This window comes from Carassius carassius, chromosome 9 (genome assembly GCF_963082965.1).
Source record: "Carassius carassius chromosome 9, fCarCar2.1, whole genome shotgun sequence".
Lineage (NCBI taxonomy): Eukaryota > Metazoa > Chordata > Actinopteri > Cypriniformes > Cyprinidae > Carassius > Carassius carassius.
This window is the reverse complement of record NC_081763.1, coordinates 21889570-21916837: the sequence shown is the minus strand read 5'-3', so window position 1 is coordinate 21916837 and position 27268 is coordinate 21889570. Positions and strand designations below refer to the sequence as shown.

General features: G+C 37.1%; 1 protein-coding gene across 5 annotated transcripts in view; it reads left to right on the top strand.

Annotated features, from left to right (window-relative positions):
* The window catches only part of LOC132149304 (SRC kinase signaling inhibitor 1-like), a 111693-nt gene that overhangs the window by 63653 nt on the left and 20772 nt on the right, over positions 1-27268 (top strand). For 3 of the 5 annotated variants that reach the window (XM_059558433.1, XM_059558434.1, XM_059558437.1), the window contains 7 exons: positions 5384-5410; positions 13646-13841; positions 16389-16681; positions 18904-19715; positions 23531-23623; positions 25240-25367; positions 25939-25959. In XM_059558433.1, coding sequence (XP_059414416.1) covers positions 5384-5410; positions 13646-13841; positions 16389-16681; positions 18904-19715; positions 23531-23623; positions 25240-25367; positions 25939-25959 — 1570 coding nt within the window. Of the gene's footprint in view, positions 1-327; positions 842-5383; positions 5411-13645; positions 13842-16388; positions 16682-18903; positions 19716-23530; positions 23624-25239; positions 25368-25938; positions 25960-27268 lie in introns of those variants that run through there. The other 2 variants (XM_059558436.1, XM_059558435.1) reach the window with 2 other exon arrangements.

Genomic DNA, 27268 nt, shown 5'->3' with positions numbered 1-27268 from the left:
AACTCATGCTGGTCGGAGCTAGTCTTTTCAGCAGGGCTGTTTCGAAAGTCTCTCTTTGTCTTTTCATCATCTATTTTACAGCTCTTTCATCCAAATGTATGTGATTCTCATCACATACCTGAGCATGACATTAATGCCCAGCAAGTGTGTGAGAGATGACAGGATCAAATGAGAGAGAGAAAGAGAGAGAGAGAGAGAGAGAGAGAGAGGGAGGTTGGGTGAGAGACAGGTGGAGTCCATGGTTGCCAAGGCAACACCGCCCTTATATGGAAACTGGTGATATCATATTGCAAAGGTCAGGCTGGAGAGAACGAGAGAGCGAGAGAACAAGGAATAAAAGAAGTGAGAGAGAGAGAGTGACAGAGAACGCAAAAAAAAACAGTGGAGAAAACGGGGAAGGGATTCAGAATAGCCTTACCTCTGAAGGAAGAGGCTTCACAGGAATTCTTATTTATTTGCCTATCTGCAGCCGTGGTGGAATAATGGAAAGGGGGAGGGGAAGAGCAGGACAAGAAGAGAGGGAGAGATGGGACAGATGAGTGCAACAGTGTGTAAACCGGCAGGAGGAGAGTTAATTATCCTCTACCAGCCTTTTCCCAAGACTCCAGCACGGAAGAGTTAAAGCAGCAGCCAGTAGCCAGCCGATGCTGTAATGAATTAAATAAAGAACCTGCCGTCGCATGTGCTGGAGAGAGAAAGAGAGGGCAGAAATAAGAGAATGAGTATTCTGCACACCTGACAGCCAGCTGCTAAGACTGAAGGCATCTAGATAGTGTGCATGCGTGTGTGTGTGTGTGTAGGGAGGACGCACACTCACTAGTGCACATGCATACAGGTGCAGGTGAGATCCGCGTTGGCTTTATTTGTTTGGTTATTATGAGATTGGTTGATGTGGTGACTGCGTGCAGATGGACACTACTCGGGTTTGAGGAGTGCAGGAGTGTGTGACTAGTGTGAGTGTAGCTGCATGTCAGCGAGAGGGAACATGTGTGACTGTATGTATTTGTATGCTTGTGTGCATGTGAGGGAAGGAAGAGCTGTTTTGCATTCAGGTTAGGTGGTGTAAAACTCCGGTAGGCTCTGGATGTCGTCTTGCTGGGCTGACACATGTTTCTCAGGTGGAGACTAATGCTGGTCACGGGATCAGATGCAACTAGTATTCAGGCCTGATTGTTGTGTTTAGTGCGCATGAGAATGTGCTTTTGCTTTAATAAAGGTGGATTGGTTGTAATGCTCATGTAGGTTCACATGGTGGCATTTGATTTGCAAACAAAAGCTACGTCTCTGATGCATGCAGGAGGTGGATTTAAAGGGAGCATGTTCTATTACAGTTTTAAAGTATTTCATTATGTACTCCTGATTAAAGCTAGTTAAGGATTATTGCAGGGACATAGTCCTGCATAGTCGCTTTACTATTTGTACTGCAATGCCAGTTTTAACTTTCTTAGAATTTAACAGCAAGCAGTTTAGTTGGGTTTATTGCTGTATCTTTAAGACTTACTATAGGGTTGAGGTTAGGTTGTAAATAATCTCTGATAGGTTCACTTCCATGTGCCAGTGGAGTTCAGTGCCAATAACTACTGGTCGGGCCATTTACACCTGATAGTAAGATGTTTAAAACGTGTCCTGTGACCATGTGTGTTCAAGACTCTAATTCTGTGACTACACTGTAAAACTGATTTTTCGAAGTTATAAATTAAACAAAGAGTATTTCAGGATTTTTGAGTGAAAATGGTTTCAACAACCATTTTTTTTTCAGTGTATATAAGTCACTTTTTAATTTAGTGCATCAATGCTTGTTGATAAAATAGCACACTATTATCAGATTAACTTTTTTTATTTCACCACAAGCATTATACTTTGAGCAGAATTTTCATTGATTTTAGCCAAGTAACTGTATTAACTGTACTTTGGATGTGCTTTTTTTCATGTGATCTGTAATGCTGATTCAGATGCACCTGTATCATCTATTAACATGCTGTTAATTTTCTGCTGGCAAAGGCAGCCGCAGTTTAGACAGCCTTTAAGAGTTGTTTCTAAGCAACTGAGGATGCTGGCCTTCTCCATGGAATTCTGCTTGTTATGGGAAAATAACATCACCAAGCCTCAGCTCACCGGCCCTGCAGTGCATAAATCCATAAGATGCCAAAGTGTCCCCTAAATTATGATCCAGTATGATGGCGTCGGTAGTTGTGTTATTTCTGTTATTTATCAATAGCTACGTCAAAGAGAGAAATTTAGGGTTGTCACATTGAAATGTGTGTGTGTGTGTGTGTGTGTGTGTGTGTGTGCTCTTGTTTTTGTGAGATATCAGGACACAACTTTGTATAATGACATGGGTATGACACAGGTATTACAAGGAGAGGGTGACTTATGAGGACATAACCCATGCCCCCATTTTTCAAAACGCTTAGTTTTGTTGAGAAAGTAAAAATGCACAAAGTTTCCTGTGAGGGTTAAGGTTAGGTGTAGGGTTGGTGAAGGGCGATATAATATACAGTTTGTACAGTATAAAACCATTACGCCTATGGGATGTCCCCACTTTTCACAAAAACAAACATGTGTGTTAGGCCTATATATATATATATATATTTATATATATTATTGTACAGTATTTTTGGCATTATGGCATTATTAACAATAGAAAGACAGTAAAATTATAAATATTTAATTGATATAATTGATATAGTTAAAACAAATTTAATTTACAATTCATTTAATTTACAATTTACAATTAATTTACAGTTTAATAAAACATTTGCAGAGTTGTTTTTTATATATATTTTTTTTACCTTGTGTCTATGTTGATAGATGTCATTTTAAAGATCACTTTTTTTATTGGCCAATGAATCCTGAAAATAAAATTACTTAATGCACCTTTAATTTAAAATTACATTTTTGGTAAAAGTTTGAGTGTGTGTGTGTTGAATATAAGGGATGTATAGACTGGCTACACTGTCATTCCTTTCATGCTACAGACAGTCATGTCCCACATAATATGAGAATGCTTTGGTTTGAAAATGCCACTGGGAGACATTTAATATTGCGCCCTTGAGCAGCACTTGAATCTCAAAGCTGTTCCAAAGTTCGGTTTATCCCCCTGGATTGACCATCAGCTGCACACAAGGCAAGACAAGTTCAGTACCAGTAAACACCTCCTGGGAACAAAACAATGGGTCCATCTGCTGCTCAGTAGTACCTGACATCAGGTAACCCAGAATCAATCCTTGCAGGTGATGCCCTTCCCCCTATATCTGACCCATTTCTGTCCGGAGGGGCAGAATCAATCATTAAAACAGCCTAGATGTAGAAACCAGTTAAACCTGTTTTGAAACAGAATAAACACAGGATTATCTGAGAAGGGTTGGCCAGTTTTTTCCCAGATATCAGCAACACAGGAACACTGACCAACACTTAAATATAGATATTATATGATTTAGGTATATGAGGTATTTTCTTTTTGGAGAGACCCTGATGCAATGTGTGTATGCTGATGTCTTAACTTCAACTTTGGAGTGTTTGTGTGTATTCAATATACAGTAAATAAAGCACTACTGCGAACTCGTGCTGCATGTATTTTTCATAGTGCTGCTCGCTGTAGGGCATTTCCAGGATGAGCGGCACGAAGTTGAATGTAGGTGATTGAATACACAGAATATTATTTTAGAATAAAAATATAATGCGTAGAAGGAAATATTTCGTTGACGTTTTTTGCTGTAATATGTTTTACTTTCTAAATGTATGTTTGTACACGCACACACATTTAATCAGCTGACTATATAGTCTAGACTTGGCCATGAAATATTCAGAGGTCTTGATCGATCAGGGTTGGGTTCACCAAATTAGCAGCAGTCTGAGTTTTATTCAAAGAATATATGGGAACTCGGGGCACTTTAAGTCATGTGGCTTTAATGAACTGAATAAAGAAAATAAACCACTTTATTAACCACACTTTTCACACTCAGTAGTTCATTTAAAATGTCTTCTAATAATGTAATGTCTGTCTAGTAATGCAGTGGTCATATATTCATGACTCTCTCTCGGTCTGTCTCTTTAAAAAAAAAAAATCCAACAAAAGAGTTACAGTTAGAGAGAAAGTAAAGAAAGTTACCAAGAAACAAAGACAACAATATCAGAATCTGGTTTTAGCAGGCGATGTCTCTGACTTTCAGTAAAAGTGAAATTAACAGATGAAATGGGAGAGATAGGTGAGAGCGCTTTAGACAGCTGACCAATTTCCATATGATTGATAGATCTGGGCTGCAGGCCAAGCATAGACACAGAAGGGGATCTTTTTAATTAATTCTTTTTCCCATTTGCTGCAATCTTGTCAGTCAGGCAGGGCAGCTGATGGACGGATGAGAGAAAGCCTCAAAATACCTTCATGCAGACTCATTTAGAGGGCCAGCCCATTCAGGACCGCTCCATATGATGACCAGACTAGAGGAATTATGTGCCACTGTGTCACCATGTGCTTTAATGCTATCTTTACTCTGCAAATCGCTGTATGACGCAGCATATGTGGTGTAAAAAGTCTGTTTATTGCTGCTTATTCACTACCAACAGTTATCGGCTCAGTACGTTTTTTAATGGTTTGTAGTTTAAATTGACCAAAAGTAAGAGTAAAAACATTTATAAGATATATAAGATTTTTTATTTAAGTAATGCTGTTTTTGAACTTTCCTCAAAGTATTCTGGAGAGAAAAATACATCACGGTTTTTACAAAAATATTAAGCAGCACAGCTGTTTCTTGAAAATGCGGAAAAATAAGTAAACTCAAAGGAGTAAATTACACTTTAAAGTAATGAAAATCATATTTCACATGTTTTACTGCATTTTTGATCAAATAAATGGAGCCTTGATGAGCATAAAAGATGATTTTCAAAACATGTAAAGATATTTTGGCCCTTAATTTTGAATGGTAGTGTAGGTGGTAGTATAAATGCATATTGTAGTAATGCTCATGTTTTAATATGACTTGTGAATATAGAAACATGAAATGGTGGATGGAAATATGAAGTTATAATTAGAGAATAAATAAGAAAGCAGTAATTAGAGCACCTCTGCTTTGCTTGTGTAAAGATGCCTTACATTATGCAAATATATTAGTTTAAGTTATTTTGCTTACAATTGCGTATTATAAAGAGTTGAAGTGAATGTAAGTATATCCAAAATTCTCAAAAATTCTGACAAATATCCTCAGTGAGATGTGTTCTCTCTCTTTCTGTCTCTGTTCAAATTTTCCTTCACATTCTTATATCACAAAAGATGTCAAATGGTTGCAGAGGGTGACTGTGTAAGAGGTGTCACCACACACAGAGATAAATGTCTAAGTAACGCTCTCTCTCTCTCTTTTTCTCTCTTTTCTCTCTCTTCCTATAGCAGCAGCCAAACTACTGGAGCTTTAAGGTGAGTGCTTTGATTACTTCTGTGTGTGTTCTTATATCAAAAACTTGTTCTTTTGATACCTGTTTGTGTTCTTATGTTATATGTATGTGGTATGTATTGATGTCAGTTGTAGGCCCACTCTACATTTACGTTTACATGTATTCATTTAGCAGACGCTTTTATCCAAAGCGACTTACAGATGAGGACAGTGGAAGCAATCAAAAACAACAAAAAGAGCAATGATATATAAGTGTTATAACAAGTCTCAGTTAGGTTAACACAGTACACCTAGCATGGGATTTTAAATAATATAAAAAAAATAAAAATAATAATAATAATAATAAATAAATAAATAACTCTGAATCCGCACCAATTTTTATACAACTCACATCCCAAAAATCAACCAAGAAATACAGCAGATTTTGTCTGGGCTGAGTAGCAGGTACACAATTGTAGCCAAAATTGAAATAAATCTCACAAAAAAAAAACCTTTGTCGGCTCACGTGGACATCCCTAAGTGTTTAAAATGATGAGTCTGTAGCAATTACAATGAGCATCATATGAAACAGTTGGTGTTGAATAGGTTTGTATCATGTGTCAGGTCACAGTTGTGTTAAAGTCATTCATTTGTGAGGCTGATTTGTTATGATCTGCTTCACTGGGTTTTATCTTCTAAATCTCATTCCCCTGTTCTTTCTTTCTCTTTTCCTCACTTCCATTTTCTTACACACCTGCACATTGAACCCATAAAAGTCTTACAGCTTAAGTCAACTTGATAGAACAGAACACAGAACTGAGTTTCTATAGATGTTTTTAAAAACTTCTTTTAAGTTGTCACAGCTGAATAATACTCTACAAAAAAAAAAAATCGGAAAGGCACAACAGTGAGTATGCTGATAGGATGGTTCAGAAACTTTATAGGCCTACTTACAGTATTCCATCAAATCACTCATTGTTGAACCTGTACTATATTGTGAATGATATTTATTCTTTCAGGGATAAAATGTCTATTATATGTTTTAGAGATGTTGGAGGGTGTGTATAATTGTACAAGGACACAAGAAATGGCCTCAGGCTGTGAAAAACAGACTCAGTAATGGGATCCTCCTGATTCTGTTCATTCATGTTCACTCTCACACTTATTTATTCATGTTACACTCCTGTCAACGGACACACTCTCATTCTCTATTTCTAACATTAATGTCATGTTTGTTTGTTTTTATTTGACTATCCAGATAATAAATATCATGCAGAGAGCATGTCGATGAGTACATGTCCACACTGATTTGGGACTAATGAGATCATGCTGTGATTTTCTTCCAGAGTCTGTCGGTGTTGGACATCTCAGTTGGGATTTTTAATCACTATATTATTTGTTTCACTCTAGACTTTCTTGACTAATGGACTCCTTCTGACCTGACCCTTCAAATCCCTCGTTACATATTCACCTCAAACTCTGTCATTTATCCAATACTTAATCCTTACATTTTCTTGTCTATTAGTCTCTTCCCTTCCCTTCCCTTCCTCAATTTTTTTTATTATGTGAAATATTTTAGCTGCTTATCACAGTGTATATATATATATATATATATATATATATATATATATATATATATATATAATTAGAGTGTTTTATTAGTTGTTATTTTTGGTAAATATTTCTCAGATCCAACTTAGGCTGATTGGGAAAACGTGGCTGGGGTGACATTTCTGTCAAGTGAACTTCTTGCACATTTCACAACACTTTCAAAATGAAATGTCCCGTTCAGTTCAGTTTCATCCAGAACAAATATGGGTGAATGCAGCAACATTTTATTAAGTTGTTTTTTGAAGAAATCAGCAGATTTTAAAATGAAATGTAAAGTGAGTGGTGCTGAATGTTAATGCTCTGTCCCTTTGAAAATAGTTTAACCTAAACCCTTGTAAAGTGTTAACAAAAGCAAACGTGACATAAAAACATTTTTGATGAAGCAACCATGCTACGTTTGGCTTGCTTCTACAAGCCTTTTAGATCTTTTATCATTACTCATACCTGAGCTCTCCACATCAAAAGTGCAGTGCTGCACCAGGTGAGCAACTGAGCTAGTTTACTATATCTGGTTCTGTGATCCAAACAGCAAAATGTTAGTTTACAAATCATGCACTTTGATAAGTGTTCTGAGATCAAAACATGTATTATGCAAGAAAAATAAGTCTTTATTAACTGATAATCTGCCCTGTAATCATTTTTTATTTTTGGTGAATTACTGCCACTAGTTTTTCCAATGAGACTTGGTTGGATAAATACTGTTTTAACTGGCTGATTTTTTTTTTTTTTTGTAATCAAGTCAAGTCACCTTTATTTATATAGCGCTTTAAACAAAATACATTGCGTCAAAGCAACTGAACAACATTCATTAGGAAAACAGTGTGTCAATAATGCAAAATGATAGTTTTCTAGCAGTAATCTGTGAAACAAGAAATAGTAATATTGTTTATTTACGTAGTTTCAATATAATTTGGTATTTTCCAAAGAGTAACTTAAGTACTGTAGCATGTCAAACTACAATTTAAAGTATATTTCCCAAAAACAGGCATTACCAAATTCACCCCATCGAGTGAGCTTCAAGGTGTCCTAAAAATCATGTGCCACAAAAACAAAGGACACAGGTCGCACTGCCTGGTTACCCAGTTTAGCATTATTTGTATGTTTTTGTTAAACTGTGTCACCTGTTAGCTCTTGTTTTTGGGAGACCGCTTACAGCTGGTCCTCTAGTACAGTGGTTCCCAAACTTTTCCATTCCACGACCCACCTAGACAAGTGTAATATATTTCACGACCCACCAAAATATTAAAAAAAAAAAAAAAACAACGAGTGAAATTACTTTAAACCTAATCTTACTTAAAATTTTTATGACAGAAATTAAGTATTTAAGAAAAATAACCATTTTATTTTAGAGTACAACTGAAAATTTCACTACAAATTTACAAGTTTTAATTTTTGTTTACTGGCGTTAAAATATGTAGTGTCCATAAAAACGTGAAGCAGGCTCACTCCAGTGAAGTGTGATCTGCGCTGCTGTGTTTTGTTGCATTCATGATCCTTCCGTGTGTGTCGGCGAGAACGGAGCACAATCCAACACTTTTTTAGAAAAGCATAAGAAGCAAAGCAGAACTATCTAAAACAGTTTGGAGATTAAAATAATTGTGAAATAGGTAAAAAAAGACCGATTGAACCTTTTAATGACATTGCTCTGAGACCTTCAAAACACGCAACGCACACGGACTTAATTGCAATTTGAAAATCACACTAAGGATATTGCAGTTCATTATTAATGTTGGTGGGCTATATCGTTGTGATGAGTGGGTTCCCAGTTCCCGCCTCCTTCTTCCTGTGATTGTGAAGATTTTAATGTTTTACACTGGTGCCGAAGCCAGGGAGGAAGGAGGGGCGCGCTGCCGAAGATCCTTCGCCGCTGGGGTGAATCCGCAGTGCCATCGAGCAGGGCGAAGGAGTCTGCCGCCGAGGGTGCTCGATGTGGTGGGCTGGAGTGAGTTGCCGGGGGGGGGGGGGGCGAACTCACTCCAGCCCACCGCCTCGATGACTCCTTCGTGGAAAGAGGTGGGAACCGGCGGACAATCAAACAAAGTTTTAATAACCAAATAAACACAAAACAGCGCGACAGCCCCTCTCGGATGACTGCCGTGCACAAATAAAAAACAAACACAAAATAAAACCCAGGCCTGGTCCTCTCTCGTCCTTCACTGTCATCGCTCCTCTTTTGTATCTTTCCGATCTCCTCCGTGGTTCTTGAGACCGGTGAGTGTTGCTCATTTCCCAATCACTCCACCGGCCTAGCTCTGTTCCCATGGCACTAGGCCCCGCCCCACTCGTCACATTCGTGCAGCCCTAGACTGAACTGTGTTAGTGTCTGTGTGTCATTGAAACGCAAAATTAGCTGCAGCCAAGTGACTTTGTGCGACCCACCTTGTTCCATTCCGTGACCCACGAGTGGGTCGCGACCCACAGTTTGAAAACCCCTGCTCTAGTAGACAGTAAAGGTGTGCTGAACTAATCCATTTTCCTCCTTCTCTTCTCGTCTCTTCCTCTTATCATTTAAATCTTCATCATTGCTATTAGTCCCCAACGATAAGCGCAGAGAATGCCGCCATTTTATGACCACATACCAGCTTACCATTTCCCTGCTTTCTGTGCCTCTCTCAGCATTGGACTGAACAGGCCACAATCTACTGCAATTTGCTGGAGCAATTTCTGCTCTGCCTTCAGCCTGTCTCTAACAATAGCATGAGAGAGAGAGAAAGATTATTCTCAAGAGCAATTATTTTCTTTCATTTTCTCTCTCTCCATCACACTTCTTTTGCTTCTCTGTCCGTCTCTTTGTAATAGCTAATAATGTTATTCTAATAAAATTGTGCACATTGTATCTTATATTATACTATGTCTTCCATCAAGTTCTCTGAAAATAGACACACTTCTCTCATGCATAAAGAAAGAAAGAGAGAATGCTCCTCTCTTTTTATTTAATTCTCACACACACAAAAGAGGTTTATGTAATATCTTAATTCAGTAGTCATTCGTAGATGGCAATGAAATTAAATGGAAGTTTTTTACTTACATGTTCATATACTTGTCAGATTTTAGTATTTAGTATTTTTCTCAGATTTTACTCACATAAAAACATATTAGTTGTCTTGCATGTTAGAAGACTTTCAAAATAGTCCTCAATAATGTATCAAACTGTGCTCAGCTTTTAATAATCATAGATGTTGATGAGATATTAGCTATTAATTATAGATCAGCTTTTAATATTACTGCACTATACGTCTGCTGTATTTTTCAGCAGTTATCTCATCTGTGATTTTCAATTTGTCAGGATTTTAGGATAAACATATACATTTGTGTGTGTATATATATACATAATATAAACCCAACAAACTCAATCTGTTTATCACTCCGATTATAAAACAAAGTGAATCAAAAACAAACTTTGAAAATTTAATTATGTCTCCTGAACAATCAAAGTGTAGCTTTTGTGTATTAAAATGTTCCTGGGCACTTTTCTCTGAACAGCTAAACAATGTTGTTCACTTGTTGTTCACAAAAATTTAACCATAAACTAAAATAAAATAAAAAAGTATAGCTCATTACATGGGACATTATCCATTAATCTTATGAACATTTCCGTTAACTCTAAAATACAATGCAATGCCGTGTAAAATTCTAAATACCTGCAAAACACCTATACAAATATATATGTAAAATTCCTTCAAATTAATACAGAACATTGTGCCTTTATTTAGAGGACAGTGAAGAACTCATTAATTTCATTGTTATTAATTTCATTATTGCATGGGCATGGTATTTGCATCCAAATTTGTTTGTTGTTCACTATGTGGTACTCACTATATAGTGAATGAGCGAATAACTAAGTGATTTCATCCTCAGATTTGTGCTACCTTGTGTTGCATTTAATACTACTGCTTTCATTGTTGTAGTAGATTTCTCAGCTATATCTGTATTTACCATAATCGTATGCTGTTCATACTACAGTCCTGTCAGATGCTGTTACATTCAGTTCATTTTCTTGTCAGATGTATTTTGGCATGAGGTTGTCCTCCTTCCTGCTGCTGGAACAGAAATAAAGTGCGTGTGTGTGTGATGAAGGTGGAGATTTATTGCAAAGAACCATATAGGGATCCCAGATTTTCTTTAATTCAGAAAATACAGACACTTTAGGAAGGTACTATGACACACACACTGACACGTCTGTTGATGCAAATACAAATTAGAAAAGGAAACTGAGAGCTGGTGTGTTTATTGCATTTGACAAAAAGCTATTTGAAAGAGCATTAGTTCTTGAGAGAGGAGATCTTGATTAGATGTATGGGCTTAAGGGGTTTTTTCACTCCAAATTAGTTTGAAGCATTGATCAACAGTGTGATGCATTTTCTCCGTTAGTTTAGATCATGTTTGAAACCACACCGAAACAATTGAGAGTTTGCCTTTTGTTGGCCAGTAGTCAGAAATAACCATCACCATTACCAAGGTATTTGCAAGTTCTTGCACACATGTGGGGGGACACATGGTTGTATGTGATTTGGCTCTGCAAGGACATTCAGCTGTGTTTCCTGTCTCCCTGTAGGGTCGCCGTGATTTTGCCAAGTAAGACATGTTCCTGGATCAAACATCTTTTGATGATCCTGGATCAACATTATTGTCCAAAAATGTAGACTTAACCTAATCCCTACCCCTAAACCTAACCCCACCCATAATTAGTTCCTAAAATCATTGGAAAATGATTGTTGATTAACGAGAGTGTAGAAGCTCCTAACCCAGATTGTAAGCCTAAAACAGATATTTGCTGAAAAGTTAAATCTCTATTCTGATTGGTTGATTGGAATGTTGTTCCAGGATCAACAAGGATGTTGATCCAGGAACATGTTGTACTTGGTGAAATCATACTCACCCTTCCGGTAGCACAGTCTTATGCTAGTCTTAATTGTGCGTTACTGGCATTTTTGTAAGTGTGAACGTAATTGCCTTATTTGCTTGATTGCATGCGCAAAAAAAATGTGTATAGCTCATTGAAGTATGAAAATATTGTTTCAACCATTTACAATAAAGATCTGTAACACTTGGATTTTACTAAATTATCCTTCAAATACAGTTTCCTGAAAAGGGGCATTTCTTTTTTGCTCAGTTTGTATAGCATTTAGCTTAGCACAGCATACATGAAAGCTATGGCGATTTTGGCAGTGTGTGTCTCTGTGTGGACAAACAAGCTCTTATTTTGTAGATGCACTGTATGTATGTGCGTTTGTGTATGTGTAGCACCCGGACCACTCTCTGCTGTGGATAAATGACCCCATTATAGTTAGACCGGGGGGTCATCTATCAGCTCAACTCTTTGTGCTCTGACACTGTCTGCAAGGGGATAGACACTACACTGCTTCTGTGTATCTGTGTGTCTGAGATTTTACTTTGTGTGTAAATAACACACACTGCTTTTATAAGTTTTATTTTTATAAATATATATTAGCTGATTTGTTTTATTCATTTTTTTTTATTAAATCATTTTCTTAATTGATATTATATTTTGTCTAAATTTTGTTAATATTAGTTTTATTTTATTTATTTTTTTAAGTATAAACTTCTCTGAACGTTATTACATTTATGGTTAAAACAAGAAATAATAATTGCCAAGACGTTTACACAGTTTATAACTGAAATACAAGATATACACAACCCTTGAAACATCAGGGGTCGTCTGCTAAAAACAAACAAACAAAAAGAATGTGAAACTTTTATTTTCAACAAAGATGCATTAATTGGATCCAAACGTACAGTACATACTTTTACAAACCAAACCAAAAAGGTTTAATTACATTATGTAGGATCATGTTACTGCCTGGAGACTGGCCATATATTTCAATAAAAACAGTTATTTTTTAATAATAATAATAATAATAATAATAATATTTCACAGTATTACCATTATATTGTATTTTTGAATGCAGCCTTGTTGAGCATTAATGATTTCTTTCAAAAACATTAAAATATCTTTAGCACCCCAAACTTTTGCACAGTATTTTATATTATCTGAAAATAGTTTATATATTTATTTCACAAATGTGCTTTTTAAGTAAATTTGTCTAGTTTTAAATATGTTCAGCATTAAAAAAAAGAGGCAGTACAGAGGAGAATTGATTTGATGTTTCCTGATGCAAACCAGCTCGCCAGTCTTTCCTCATTGCAACCCTGGGAGCACCTCATTACAGCTTGTGAAACACACCAGGATGTGGTTGTGTGAATCCTCTTCATTAAATACTACAAAACAACCACAGCAATGACAGAGAAACATCTGACAAAAAAATCCACAGATGTGCGTTTCACCTTTACTGTATATGTCATAGTGAGGCAGACCGGTTTGTTCTGCATAACTGTTTCAATCTGTTTGTAGAGACACAGCTTAAAGACTTGTTTGTCTTGTGTCTTGTGACAAATTTTTCTATCAGTATGTTGCCGTTTTTCCCTTCACTACACAAACAGAGTTTTAGGTACTTTTTTTTTTATCTCCCTTACTTTCTCACTCTGAGCTAGAGCACTGATGTTAGGTATAAACTTGCAAGGTTTAATTGCAGTTTACTCTGGTTGGAGGATTTTGCTCTTGGTTTCTCCTTGTGAGTAATGTCTGTATTTTACGTCATGCCATTTAAAATGCTGGAAATCTCTCTCTCTCTCTCTCTGTCATTTAGAGCCGTAGTCCACGTCACTCCCAGTCAACTCAGTCAGGTTTGGCAGACCAGGCGTCTAAACTGTCCTTCGCATCTGCTGAGTCTCTGGAGACCATGTCTGAGGCTGACATACCGTTGGGCTTCAACCGCATGAACCGTTTCCGTCAGAGCCTCCCACTCTCCCGCTCTGCAAGCCAGAATAAACTACGTTCTCCAGGTAACATATACACACAGGCCTCATCTGAGTATCAGTAAATGACTCTCAAAAGACTAATGTGAAAGTGACTTGACATACAGCCAAGTATGGTGACCCATACTCAGAATTCGTGCTCTGCATTTAACCCATCCAAAGTGCGCACACACACACAAACACACACACACACACACACACAAACAAACTTCACTTTCTGTAACTTTCAAATGAAAAGATTGTTTATGAAACTCTTCTGAACTGTTACGGCATAACCAATTTAAATGTAACAGCACTATTTCAAAACCATTTCAGGTCGCAATTCAAAATCAAAATGATTTGTTAAAATGTAAGCATCAGCCCAAAGCCAAAAATTACTTGGATGTTTGATAGACAATTAAATATTCATTATGATAAACATTTCCTTGTAAATAACTCAAAAGGCAAGAATAGTTGACGGTGCAATGATGAAACATAATCAAATTAACCTCAGGAAATATCTGTGCTATATTTTAATGCGACTATTTTAATAGTAATCACTATTTTTCATGTCACTTTGTATTGTGCGTGCAGCTTCACAGTTGAGTGAGATGACACAATAATAAAACACATTCTCCTGTTTTTCATATGCAGTGATGGAAAGTCTGATTTGTGAGTATAAATGAATCAATGGAGAAAAAAAAAGTATTGCTTTCGGCAGAAGATGAGATTTCGCTGTCCTGCAATTAGATGATAGTTAGTTGATAGTTAGTAGCAGTGCTTTATTACAGCAGTACAATGCATTCAGATGAACTTACCTTCAGCTGTTTGTTTTTTAACTTTTGTTTCCATGGTGCGAAGTATCTCTTAGTGGTGATACAGTGTCGTTGAACTTTTATAGCTGAGTCCATGTTAGCAGCAAGCGCACAATATTTGCTGAAAGTGATTCGGTTGGAGCTGTTCCCCACAGAGAGATTATTGTCCCATCAGCAGGATGTTTAGGATCGCCTGCTGCCCCGTTAGGTGAAGTGCACCGAGATAAACTGACAAAAACTGATGACAAAAAGTCTGCAGGAGGAGTTCAGCAGTCCTGAACGAGAGATTTCTGTTGCTGACATTCCTCCTAAAATCTGTCTGTCACTCTCTCTCACAGCGTTTTACAACACTCACAAAATATATAGGCCTAAATTTATGATTTCTATAATATAATTACATATAAAATTTACATCCATTTTAACATAAACAGACTAATAAACCTAATGTGATGTCACACTTTATATACATAAATAAAACAGGGAAATAGCATCATCAGAAGTTTTCATAATTTTTCCTTCAAAATGCATTCATTCAGATTGCTTGGAATCAGCATTAATTTAAATCTGAATTAATTCAGTTAAAACATATGAACATATACTGTACATACCCAAAATGTATGATCCTGAAACTAACTGGATTTATTGATGATGAATATATAAAGCTGTTTGTGTGTGTGTGTGTGTGTGTGTGTGTGTGTGTGTGTGTGTGTGTGTGTGTGTGTGTAAACACATTTAGTTCATTAGCACTATTACAGCAATCTTATCTGTTTCATTTATGTATGACTGATGTGAATACATCACATTAAGTTTGTTAGTTCATAATTATGGGATTTAAATGCTGCCATGATTCAAAACTGAAAATAAAGTTCTGAAAGGTTGAAACTAAGTGTTAGAAAACTCAAAATCTTACAAAAAAAAGTTTTGCAAGATCGAAAGATAAGATTTGCAAGCTTGCAAAATGTAAAAAAATAAAAATATCTCTGCTAACATTGTTGTTTTTGAGATTTCCTTCTTCAGAACTGCAACATTTTTTTTTACAATGTTGCGCAAAGAATTGTTCTGGGTTTCAAATTTGTCACTGTTCTCCCACTGTATTAGATTGTTTTCCAGGTTTGAAACCTTCTAAATGGTGATCTGAAAACTGGTGTGCCAATAGGTGAAAAAAAGTTTTGAAACTCTGAAAACTGAGGTTCGAAAGGGCGAAACTTATTACATTACATTACATTTGCAATCCAGTTGCAGACAATTTTTAGAACCTCAGTTTTCAGAGTTTCAAAACTTTTTTTTCCACACATTCGCACACCAGTTTTCAGATCACCATTTAGAAGGTTTCAAACCTGGAAAACAATCTAATACAGTGGGAGAACAGTGACAAATTTGAAACTCAGAACAATTCTTTGCGCAACATTGTAAAAAAAAATGTTGCAGTTCTGAAGAAGGAAATCTCAAAAACAACATAATGTTAGCAGAGATATTTTTATTTTTTTACATTTTGCAAGCTTGCAAATCTTATTTTTCGATCTTGCAAAACTTTTTTTTTAAGATTTTGAGTTTTCGAACACTTAGTGTCAACCTTTCAGAACTTTATTTTCAGTTTTGAATCATGGCAGCATTTAAATCCCATACATAATAAAACAGCGTAAGCCAAGTGGATGGAAATTTTAAATGCCATTCAAATACACAAATCTTACATTTAGGAGTGTATGATTCACCACTTCAGTCTTCATCGTGGTGGTCTTTGCTGACTTTCTTCTTTACTTCTGTCCTTCTCTCTCCTCAGGTGTCCTTTTCCTTCAGTTTGGAGATGAGACCAGACGTGTTCATATCACTCACGAGCTCAACAGTTTGGAGACCTTGCACGCACTCATCGTGCACATGTTCCCTCAAAAGCTGACAGCGGGAATGCTGAAGTCCCCGAACACAGCCATCTTGATCAAAGACGAAGCGAGGAACGTTTTCTACGAGCTGGAGGACGTGAGGGACATACAGGACCGCAGTATTATTAAAATCTATCGAAAAGAGCCCATCTATGCCTCCTATCCTGCGGCACATCTGGCCAACGGAGACCTCAGGGTGAGATATTCCAACAGCATTCAATGATTCATCTTACATTGTCTCAGCATGGGGTTAGGGGTACAAGAAGGCATCAAGCGTGATCCATATTTAAAGAATGTTTTCTTTTCCAAGTCAAAACAAGAAATCACAAGGTTAAGGATGTAGATCCCAGTATGTGGTAAAATGAAAGGCAGACCTAACCTTCAAATCGACGTCACGGCCCTTTTTGTGTGTTAAATGTTTTAAAGGGAAGAACCCGTTGTTTGATCCATTGAGCGACGTCTTTCAGATTTGGATGTTCTTGAACTCAGCGGTTTTTGAACTATGCAGAGTTTTTGGGATATCACTTGGGAGTTTGTTTTACTTTGTGAGCTTGCTGTGCTACCACGGGAGTTTGATGTGGGATGACTTTGAAATGTGATCATGTTGATCAAATGTTCGTTTTTACCTCTCTGGTGTGAGACGGCTTTACCATTTCATACCCACTGCTATTAGACACAAGTCTCTCAGCTAAATTAGTCATGAGTCTGTTAATGTATGTAAATGTTTCTATTTATTGTCTGTTTGTGTGGGGTGTACAGTATGTGTGTACACTGATGTATGAGTGTGTGTGTGTGTGTGTGTGTGTGTGTGTGTATGTGTGTGTGTTTTAGAATGTTGTCAGGGTTAGGAAAGTAAAATGGGTTTTCACTCATTTAGACTTTAATAAATGTAATGAATTTATGACTGGTTGCTTGTATGATAATGAGATGCAGTCTGGCCTACATTCAGGACCAGTAATTATTTTCACACTAAAAGAGTCACTTAATTCAGGGGATTTCAAACTTTATGATGCCAAGAACTAGGATAAAATATTATGACTTCCTATGCAGAACTGTTTGATAAAATGTATAGGTGGTGATATTTCGTCTTCATTTATTTATTTATTTATTTATTTATTTATTTATAAAGACCCCATTCTGTGTGAAACAAAATATTAGACAAAATGTTTCTACAAATAAATTTCTTCTTCAGAAAAAATTTTCATTTAAAAATGTCTTTGAATTATTTCAAATTACCACTTGAGTTGAAACTCTACAGCCCTTTGCTCTGTGTGTGTGAGTGTGTGTGTGTGTGAGAGAGAGAGAGAGAGAGAGAGAGAGAGAGAAAGAGAATATATAAAGCCCATGTCACTGTCATCAGCAGAACTCTGGACAGAACACGTCAACTGCACCCTGGAGTGTGTACTTGCATTCACTTCAGTGTGTCCCTGTCCGCAGGCTAACAAGCTATATCCCTATAATGCTTCAGTAAGTTCCACTTCTCTCAGACTATGGAACAAAAATAGACGGAGAGGGGAAAGGAAACAGAAAATATATAGAAAAAATGGATGAGTGCCTTAAGATAAAACAAAACAAACTGTGGAATAAATGCTAGTTAAGGGACAAGCAGATATAAAATGTATAAAATGATATGCAGGATGTAGCAAGGAGAGGTGAGAATGAAGAGAATGAAAGATACTGAGACGCAACAGGGCAGAAAAAGGGATCTGTTAGATGAGTGTGGGTTTCCTGGTGTTTGTGAATGGAGAGTTTAAAAGTTCTTCCTTCTGCTCATTATAGCTTAGTAAAGTATATGTGCTCACTCAGAAGTGCTGTTTAAATCTGAATACAGTGTCATGTAATCCAATTTTATGCCAGTAGCTTTAGCCAGGCTGTGTGAAAGGAGTGAATAGGGTGAATGGAGCTCCCCGGAGTTGAATTACAGACCAGTGAAAAGAAAGAATGAGAGAGAAGGAGAGAATGGGGACAATGAGTCTAGATCTCCACTCTTGGTTTCGTGCTAAACCTCAGAGGATTGCTCTTTCTTTGAGATATTTGATTTGTCATCAACACATTTTGCCTTATGAATGATTTCTGACAAATATCCACTCCTCCTTAACACTACTAACTATGAATGTAACCGAATTAATCTATTGAACTGGTGGCTTTTCAGTTTTTGAAAGAAGCCAGTTTACAGTACATTTCTGTAGGATTTTAAACATTCTATCAGACAAATAAAATTATATTATACCATCGGAACGTAAATGAATAAAATATTAATGTTGAATTCTTCTTCTTTTATGAATAAAAACAAACACTTTTAGAAAAATGTAGATTTGTTGTAGAGGATATGTAATGCAGTTTTTGAAAGAAGCTAGTTTTTACCATACAGTAGATTTCTGAAGGATTTTAAACATTCTTTTCTCCTGTCTTTTTTAGAGAGAGATGGTTTATTCATCCCGGGACTCCTCACCTACCCGTCGCCTCAACACTCTCCCTTCTTCCTCTGCCTCGCCCTCCTCCGGTTCTCCTTCTCGATCCCGTCTCTCCTACAGTGGAGGTCGGCCCCCTTCTTTTGCTGGTCCGGGTCACCCTCACTCACAAGGGCTCCCGCATCAGTCCCACTCCCACCACCCTTCACCCTCTCATGGACAGACTCAAGGCCTAAACCCCTCCTCCTCAGCCATCCTGGAGCGGCGTGATGTCAAACCTGACGAGGAGATGTCTGGTAAAAGCATGGTCCTCCTGAAGAATGATGGTCTTTATGCTGATCCGTACAGCTTGATGCACGAGGGTCGGCTTAGTATCGCTTCTACTCAGTCCCTGGCCACCATCGCCGACCCCTTTGGCTTCCCAGTGTCAGGAGGTCTGTACCGCAGAGGTTCGATGCGGTCTCTCAGTACATACTCCGCTGCAGCACTGCAAAGCGACCTGGAGGACAGTCTGTATAAGCCTGTAGGTTCTCTATACTCCGATACCTACAGCAGCTCCACGCTTGGCATGGGCTTTCGTCTGCCGCCCTCTTCCCCGCAGAAGATTCCCGACGTGCAGCTGCGGGACAGGGAATCGTTCACAGGGTCTCCCAGCCGAGGGTCACCTGTGAGAACCACCTTCCGCAAAGACTCCGCTTCCTCTTCTGTGTTTGTGGAGAGTCCCAAGTCCAGACCCAGCTCCAGTTCTGAACCCCTAGGAGATGGGAGTAAGGAACCTGGATTTGGGTCATCATTGTCTGGGCCCGAGACGGACACACGGTGAGAACTAGCAAAAGTACATTATGAATGCACTTTTTTATTGACAAACACACATTTTCATTGACAAGAACTGTACATGAGCCTACAAAACACTCTGAACACAAATGAATTAACAGCATTTATTATTATGCAAATTCCAGAACGGAATCTTTCTTAAGCACAATACTGTTGAATAGTTTGGCATTGGTAAGAAAAATATTTTCTTATGCTTTCCAAGGCTGCATTTATTTGATCATAATAGTCAAATTTGTAATATTGTAAAATATTATTTAAATTTAATAAAGCTGTTTTCTTTTTCAATAAAAAAAGAGGAACTGATATCATACAGGTGCATCTCAATAAATTAGTGGAAAAGTTCATTTATTTAAGTAATTCAACTCAAATTGTGAAACATGTGTATTAAATAAATTCAATACACACATACTGAAGTAGTTTAAGTCTGTGTCTGTTCTTTTAATTGTGATGATTTTGGCTCACATTTAACAAAAACCCACCAATTCACTATCTCAACCTATTAGAATATGCCCATCAGCTAATCAACTCAAAACACCTGCAGAGGTTTCTTGAGCCTTCAAAATGGTCTCTCAGTTTGGTTCACTAGGCTACACAATCATCGGGAAGACTGGTGATCTGACAGTTGTCCAGAAGACAATCATTGACACCCTTCATAAGGAGGGTAAGCCACAAACATTCATTGCCAAATAAGATGGCTGTTTACAGAGTGCTGTATCCAAGCATGTTAACAGGAAGTTGAATGGAAGGAAAAAGTGTGTAAGAAAAAGATGCACAACCAACCGAGAGAACCGCAGCCAAACAGAATCGATTCAAGAATTTGAGTGAACTTCACAAGGAATGGACTGAGACTGGGGTCAAGGCACAAACGTTTCAGGAATTTGGCTACAGTTGTCGTATTCCTCTTGTTAAGCCACTCCTGAACAACAGACAACGTTAAAGGCATCTTACCTGGGCTAATGACAAGAAGAACTGGACTGTTGCCCAGTGGTCCAAAGTCCTCTTTTCAAATGAGATCAAGTTTTGTATTTCATTTGGAAATCAAGAGTCTGGAGGAAGGGTGGAGAAGCTCATAGCCCAAGTTGATTGAAGTCCAGCCTCTGCAGTGCCACAAACTGATCATCGCCATGCCACGCCGAATTGAGGCAGTAATTAAAGCAATAGCTCAATACCAAGTATTGAGTACATGTACATTAAATGAACATACTTTCCAGAAGACCAACAATTTACTATAAATTATTTTTTATTGGTCTTACGAAGTATAATTTTTTGAGATTGTGAATTGGTGGGTTTTTGTTAAATGTGAGCCAAAATCATCACAATTAAAAGAAGCAAAGACTTAAACTACTTCAGTCTGTGTGCAATTAATTTATTTAATACACAAGTTTCACAATTTGAGTTGAATTCCTGAAATGAACTTTTCCACAACATTCTAATTTATTGAGATGCACCTGTTGAGAAGATCCTTGCAGACCCTTATGATTGGGTCAACATCAGTACGTCTTATAAAATATATGGTCATTTTATATTTTTATGTCACGGAAAGGTTGGTTTAGGTTAATAAATATAACTGAGTTCCAAAAACTCTATGTATATTTAAATAACTTATTTGAAAGTAATTATTTAGTAATATATGTTTTTTTTTGTTTACTTCATGGTTACACCACATTATTCATTAGTCATTAAACTGAAACTTGTGATTTTTCCTCTTTTTTTTGTTTTCATTTGAAACCAACATGAATATACAGAGTACATTTATAAGAACTTTGCACAAGAAATAAGCTTTTTAATATCTTGTTTGCTTTATCTTATTTCTTTATCTTATTTTATTTTTGGCATTGTTTATTTTATTGAGAAATTCTGGGATGGTGTGACAAATTTTCTAAAGATGCTGGATTGACTGAACAGCTAAACAGTTTTTACTTTGTGTTAATCTACCGCTACTGATTAGAAGAAGAAATCTGCATCAGGGCACTGGCACTTTATTATTGAGAGGTCTTGAGTGATGCCCCTAGAACAGAGTGGTCAAATCCGGCTCTTGGAGGGCCACTGTCCTGCAGAGTTTAGCTCCAACCCCAGTTTAACTGAAGTAATCAAGGTCTTAAAGATTACTAGAACCTTCTAGGTGGGACTTGGAGCTAATCTCTTCAGGACGTTGGCTCTCCAGGAGCAGGATTGGACACCCCTGCCTTAGACAATCCACAGTTGGGGAAATTGAACAAATATAACTGCCAATAATGGAGCATCTACTACTGTAACTAGGCTACAGGAAGTAGTACTTAGTAGAAAGTTTAAAGGAGCCGTATGTAGGATTGTGGCCAAAACTGGTACTGCAATCACTATAAAAAATACTGTAGAGCGGTGTATCCCCTCCCCCTACCCCCTGACTCGAGGTTGCCAGATAAGCTGCAGGATTCAGCAGAAACGTAGGCTGCTTCAATGAGCTTCCAATGGCAAGTGACGAACAGACATACACATTAAGTTTTTTTTCCTGTTAATTATGTTTATGCTTCATGAGAGATATTTTGATGGTGCAGTCAGGTGGTACTTCTTCAAGTCTCTCTTACTGGGTGTTGAGGTGCTGGGGCCATAATAGCTGAAGAGATAAGCGTTTTTGATTTGATTTCTTTTTTTTTTATCATATAAATACAATGACAATAAAAAAATAAAAAAAATATGAGAAAAAAAAGGATAATAGTACAACAAAACAAAAAACATATAAACAACAAAATAAAAACTCCTTATTTTTCAATAAGAAAAAAAAAGATTTACAAGTACTAAAGTTTTTGTCATAAGTAGGCTAACAAATAACCAAAACATTTGCCACAGCAATTATAACGTGGGACAAATTCAATATCACCAATGGCTATCACAGGGTTGTTTTCAGTTCCATCAGAAAATATTGTTAGAGTAAATAAATTACATTAGCAATGGTCATACAGGTCAACTTGCAGCATGTGTAACTTAGTCCACGATATACGTGAAGAACAAATGACGAATCATTTTTACTGAGGTAACATTAGGCTACTGTCTCAATTACGTTTCAAATTACCATAATGGGCGAGCTAATGTTGTTTTCCTCAGCATCTCAGCATAATGACAGAGAAACGGGCTCCTATAATGCATTGCTAATGTTAGCATATGTCCATGTGAGCTAACGTTATGTTACTTTGCACAAACATGCATAACTTTGTTCGACTGTCATGAATATATGAAATGTCCATTGACATCAAGTACAAGTTAGCCAAGCATAGATGAATCTTACCTGTCCAGGTGAAAATTAGCAACGTTGGCGTCTGTGTTCAAATTCTTCTCCGTTTTCAGCCGTCTCCATCTTTCAAAAGCATCTCCAATACAAATTCTGGTTTTATTTCGGACTTTGTCACAACGAATTTCTGAATTATAACGAGGTCTTTTTGATTTGGTAACATTAGACATTTTTATCCGACTGGAGTTAGGGTAGGTTACAGCAAAGCTGGCAACACGGATCCCGAAACACTACTGACTTCGTGATTGGTAGATAGGTGGAGGGAGGCGCGTCAGGCCAAAACACAAAATGACAACATCAACATCAGTTGACGGCTGCAAGTCCACTTTTTAAATGACAATATCCTTGCCGGACTATTGTTGTCAGTGATATAAGTATTTGAAATGAACATGATTTCTTAATGTCTAGTGACACATCAGGGCCATTTTATGATTAATTGAAATAGATTTCTTACATACAGCTCCTTTAAGTGAAATCTCATGTAAAAGAAATGTTAAAAAGTGTACACATAGATATTTTCTGTCTGTCTCGTTAGCAGGGATCGTATGGAGGCAATGGAGAAGCAGATAGCCAGTCTGACTGGGCTGGTTCAGAGTGTCCTAACCCGAGCACCGGACAGCGACAGCACGTAAGACATGACAACATCCAAAGAGCCATCTATGATCCATTTTCATGGAACCAGTCCAAGCCAGATGCTAACACAGTCTATGCCATCTCTCGTGTGTATGGAAAACATCTGTAGCATGTAAAATGTCCTTAACACTAAATTACCAGATAACACAATGCATTCAACCATTTCACACATGCTCACTGTTTTTATCATGGTACCATTTTGCAATCATGCGGTAATATCTTGTGTTATCTATTTTGTTATATAGCCACTGGCTTTTCTTATGTTTCATAAGCTTGCAAAAATGTCTTAAATTGCGGACTGTAAAGTGTTTGTATTGAAATTGTGTGTGCTTTTGGTCTTCTTTGTCTTGCGATTGCCATGGGTCTCTTGTACCTGATGCTTTGATGTCGCTGGTCATTTATTATCATTCATATCCGATGTGACAAGACATACAGATCAACTATTTTATGAAAGTAAATGAACAATATTTAGATCCTAACCTCAAAAAGAGAGTGTCAAGTAAAGAGCATTGAGTAGAGATTATAGGATTATTGTATAAAGAGTAAGTACGGTGTTTAATTCAGATTAGGCAAAATTAGGATAGAAATGCCCGATGCAAATCCTGTTGTTGTTGTTGTTTTTGTTTTGTTTTTTAAGATAATCACAGTGCAAATCTGTGCACTTTGGTGTTCAGAAGGATTTTGTTTAAATATATTATATATATATATATATATATATAATAGTTAGCTAATGAATAGTAGCATATTGGGTTTTATATATCAGTTCTAGTACATACACTACCATTCAAAATTTAGAGCTTGGTAAAATTTTTAGAAATATGTCGCTTATGCTTATTAAGAGAGCATTTATTTGATCCAGAAAAACAGTTAAAACAGTAATATTGTGATTTATTTTATATATATTGTGATTATTTAAATTAAAAGTGTTCCTCTAGCTCAAGAGGTAGAGCATTGCATTATGAACCGCAATGTTGGGGGTTCGATTCCCCGGGAACACATGATAGGTAAAAATTGATAGCCTGAATGCACTGTAAGTCGCTTTGGATAAAAGCATCCGCTAAATGCATACATTTATTTATTTATTTATTTTAAAATGAATAATTACTTACCAACTCCAGTCATCAGACAAATCATTCTAATATGCTGCATTGCTGCTCAAGAAACAATTCTTATTACAATTAATGTTGAAAATAGTTGTGCTGATTATTTATTCAGGATTATTTGATGAATAGAAAGAAGTGAATTTCATTAAAGATGTCTTTACTGTCACTTAGAAACAATTTAACATATTCTTACTGAATAAAAGTATTAATTCCTTTTAAAAAACTAAATCTTATTGACTCAAACATTTTGAACAGTAGTGTGAATTGTTTAAAATGATAGTTTGACAGAATAAATAAAGCTGTGTTAAGGAATTGTAATGTGTGGAAATAGAAATGGTCACTATAACAGTAGCATAGATAACAGTAGCTTTCAAGATAGATGGCATAGCCCTTTATTAGCCACAGAGAAGGCTAGTGTAGTCCTGCGGTGTGTATTAGTGTAGTGTAGTGTCGGTGTAGTAATAGGTGCTATAGTACCGTGGTAGTATCATGGCTGTATGATCCTCAGATGTGGCCTTCTGCGTCTCTGCATGATGGCGGGCTGCCCTCCGGACCATGGTGCGGACTTTTCACGGCCCTTCCCTTTCTCTTCCAGCGAGAAGACCGAATCCACCAGCGACGGCTCAGCCACAGGAAGTAAGTCCAGCTACTTCTTAATGGTTGTCCAGAGCAGTTGTGAGGCAGGCTGTAAAACTAATGTCTGATATATCTTATATCATGTTCTTAGTAGATCAGGCTGGCCCAAGTTTAAAAGTTCCTGATCTCAAACAGGCGTTAGACATTAAAAAAAACAACCAGACATGAGTGCACTTGAATGAAGGACCCTTCTTTGTTTTCACTCCTTTGTTCTTGTCAGAATAATCTTGATGTTTTCACGGATATTGCTCAGTGATCTTCTTTTTTTTTTTAAGTTTTGGATTTTGTTCCTTCTCAAATCCATAAAGGTCCTCAGAGAGCATCTTCATCAGTGGTCAATCCTTCAAAGGCTGCAGCCAGAGTTTTAATTGGCTAGATTTGTCTTTGAAGGTTCTCCGCGGTTAAGAGAGTTGACTTGCACCTCAGTAAAGAGTCATAGAGAGAGTTTCCCATGTGTCATAGTCTCCCCTTTTAAATCTGATCCATGACAAGTCCAATTCAGCACTGATTCTTTACTTCATTACGGTTATTTAGTTACCTGCGAGCTGAAAGCTTCTAATGTATGTTACAGCTGGCCGGCTGAAGAAGAAAGGTAGCCTTGTCTCTGCTCTCTCATATTTACTGTGGATTGATGTGTCTTTCCTGGTGTAGTGGGTGTGTTTGTTTTTATATATATGAAAATGTCATCCTTCTGTTTATTTAACGGGATAGTTCACCCAAAAAAATCTGTCATCATCATTTACTCTTTCTTCTGCTGAACACTAATTAAGCTATTTTGAAGGATGTTGGTAATCAAACTGAATTTTAATTTTTTGGGGTGAACTATCCCTTTAATGTCTGTTCCTACTGTAGTTTTCCATGGTATCTCTCCTCTATGGCCTGCCTGCACTAGATATTTCTCTCCCTCAGTCTGTTTTCACTCCTAAACAAGACACATTCATATACTGAAAATGAAGTGTGGGGAGGATGGTTTGTTTTTCGCATTTCCTGAATTTTGGGGAAAATGCACCCTTTTGTTAAAAACAACTGACTGGAAAGTGCTGGTATCTCTGTATTCCTCACTAACAGCATGTTCCTGAATGGGATCTGGAGGTGACAACACTCTTTGTGTGTGTGATGGTTTAGTGTATCTCTGTCTGAACACAGTGAAAGATGGGTGTAGAGCAAAAGTGCTTGATCTGGTTTCTGGAGATCTTCCTTCCTGCAGAGTTTAGCCTCAATCCTAATCATCTGGATCATCAATCCAGATAGTCAAGGTAATGGGGTTCACTTGATTGAAATTACAGCCAGATGTGTTAGAACATGGCTAGAAATAATACTGTGTTCAAATCCTACTGGGAAGTTTCTCCAAACAAGTTCGGAAATCATAATTCTGACATTATAAAGTGATTTGGCTCAGAATGAAATAGACTCGCTGGGCAATTTCATATTTCTTTCTGTTCAATTCAACTTACCTACTAAGACAGCAAGCTTTTTAGAGCTAATGAAAGAAAATAAATAGCAAAAATGCACATTAAGTATGTAATTGTGTATTTATTGGTGTGTTTTATCAGTCCATGCTTTCATGGAGAATGATGAGAAATGTACTTTGATCTCTATGTTAACCAACTAAATGACTAGTGTTTTCTGGCAATATTTTTGGTTATTCTTGTTTAATCTGCCACAAAAGCTTAACCTCAACTTGAAAAGTCTGGCCTTATGCAACCTTCAGGTTGGAAATATCATAGTTTTGTGAACATGAATGTCATATTATTAACCAGTGGTTTCCAGAAAAATATTAAGCAACACATAGAGCTTCCCAGGTGGACTTGAATGCAGCATTATCCTGAGTTTCTGAACACTAAATATGAATTTATGTTTGCATTCTGTGTGTTAGACTTTTAAACACGGTCATTGTAACA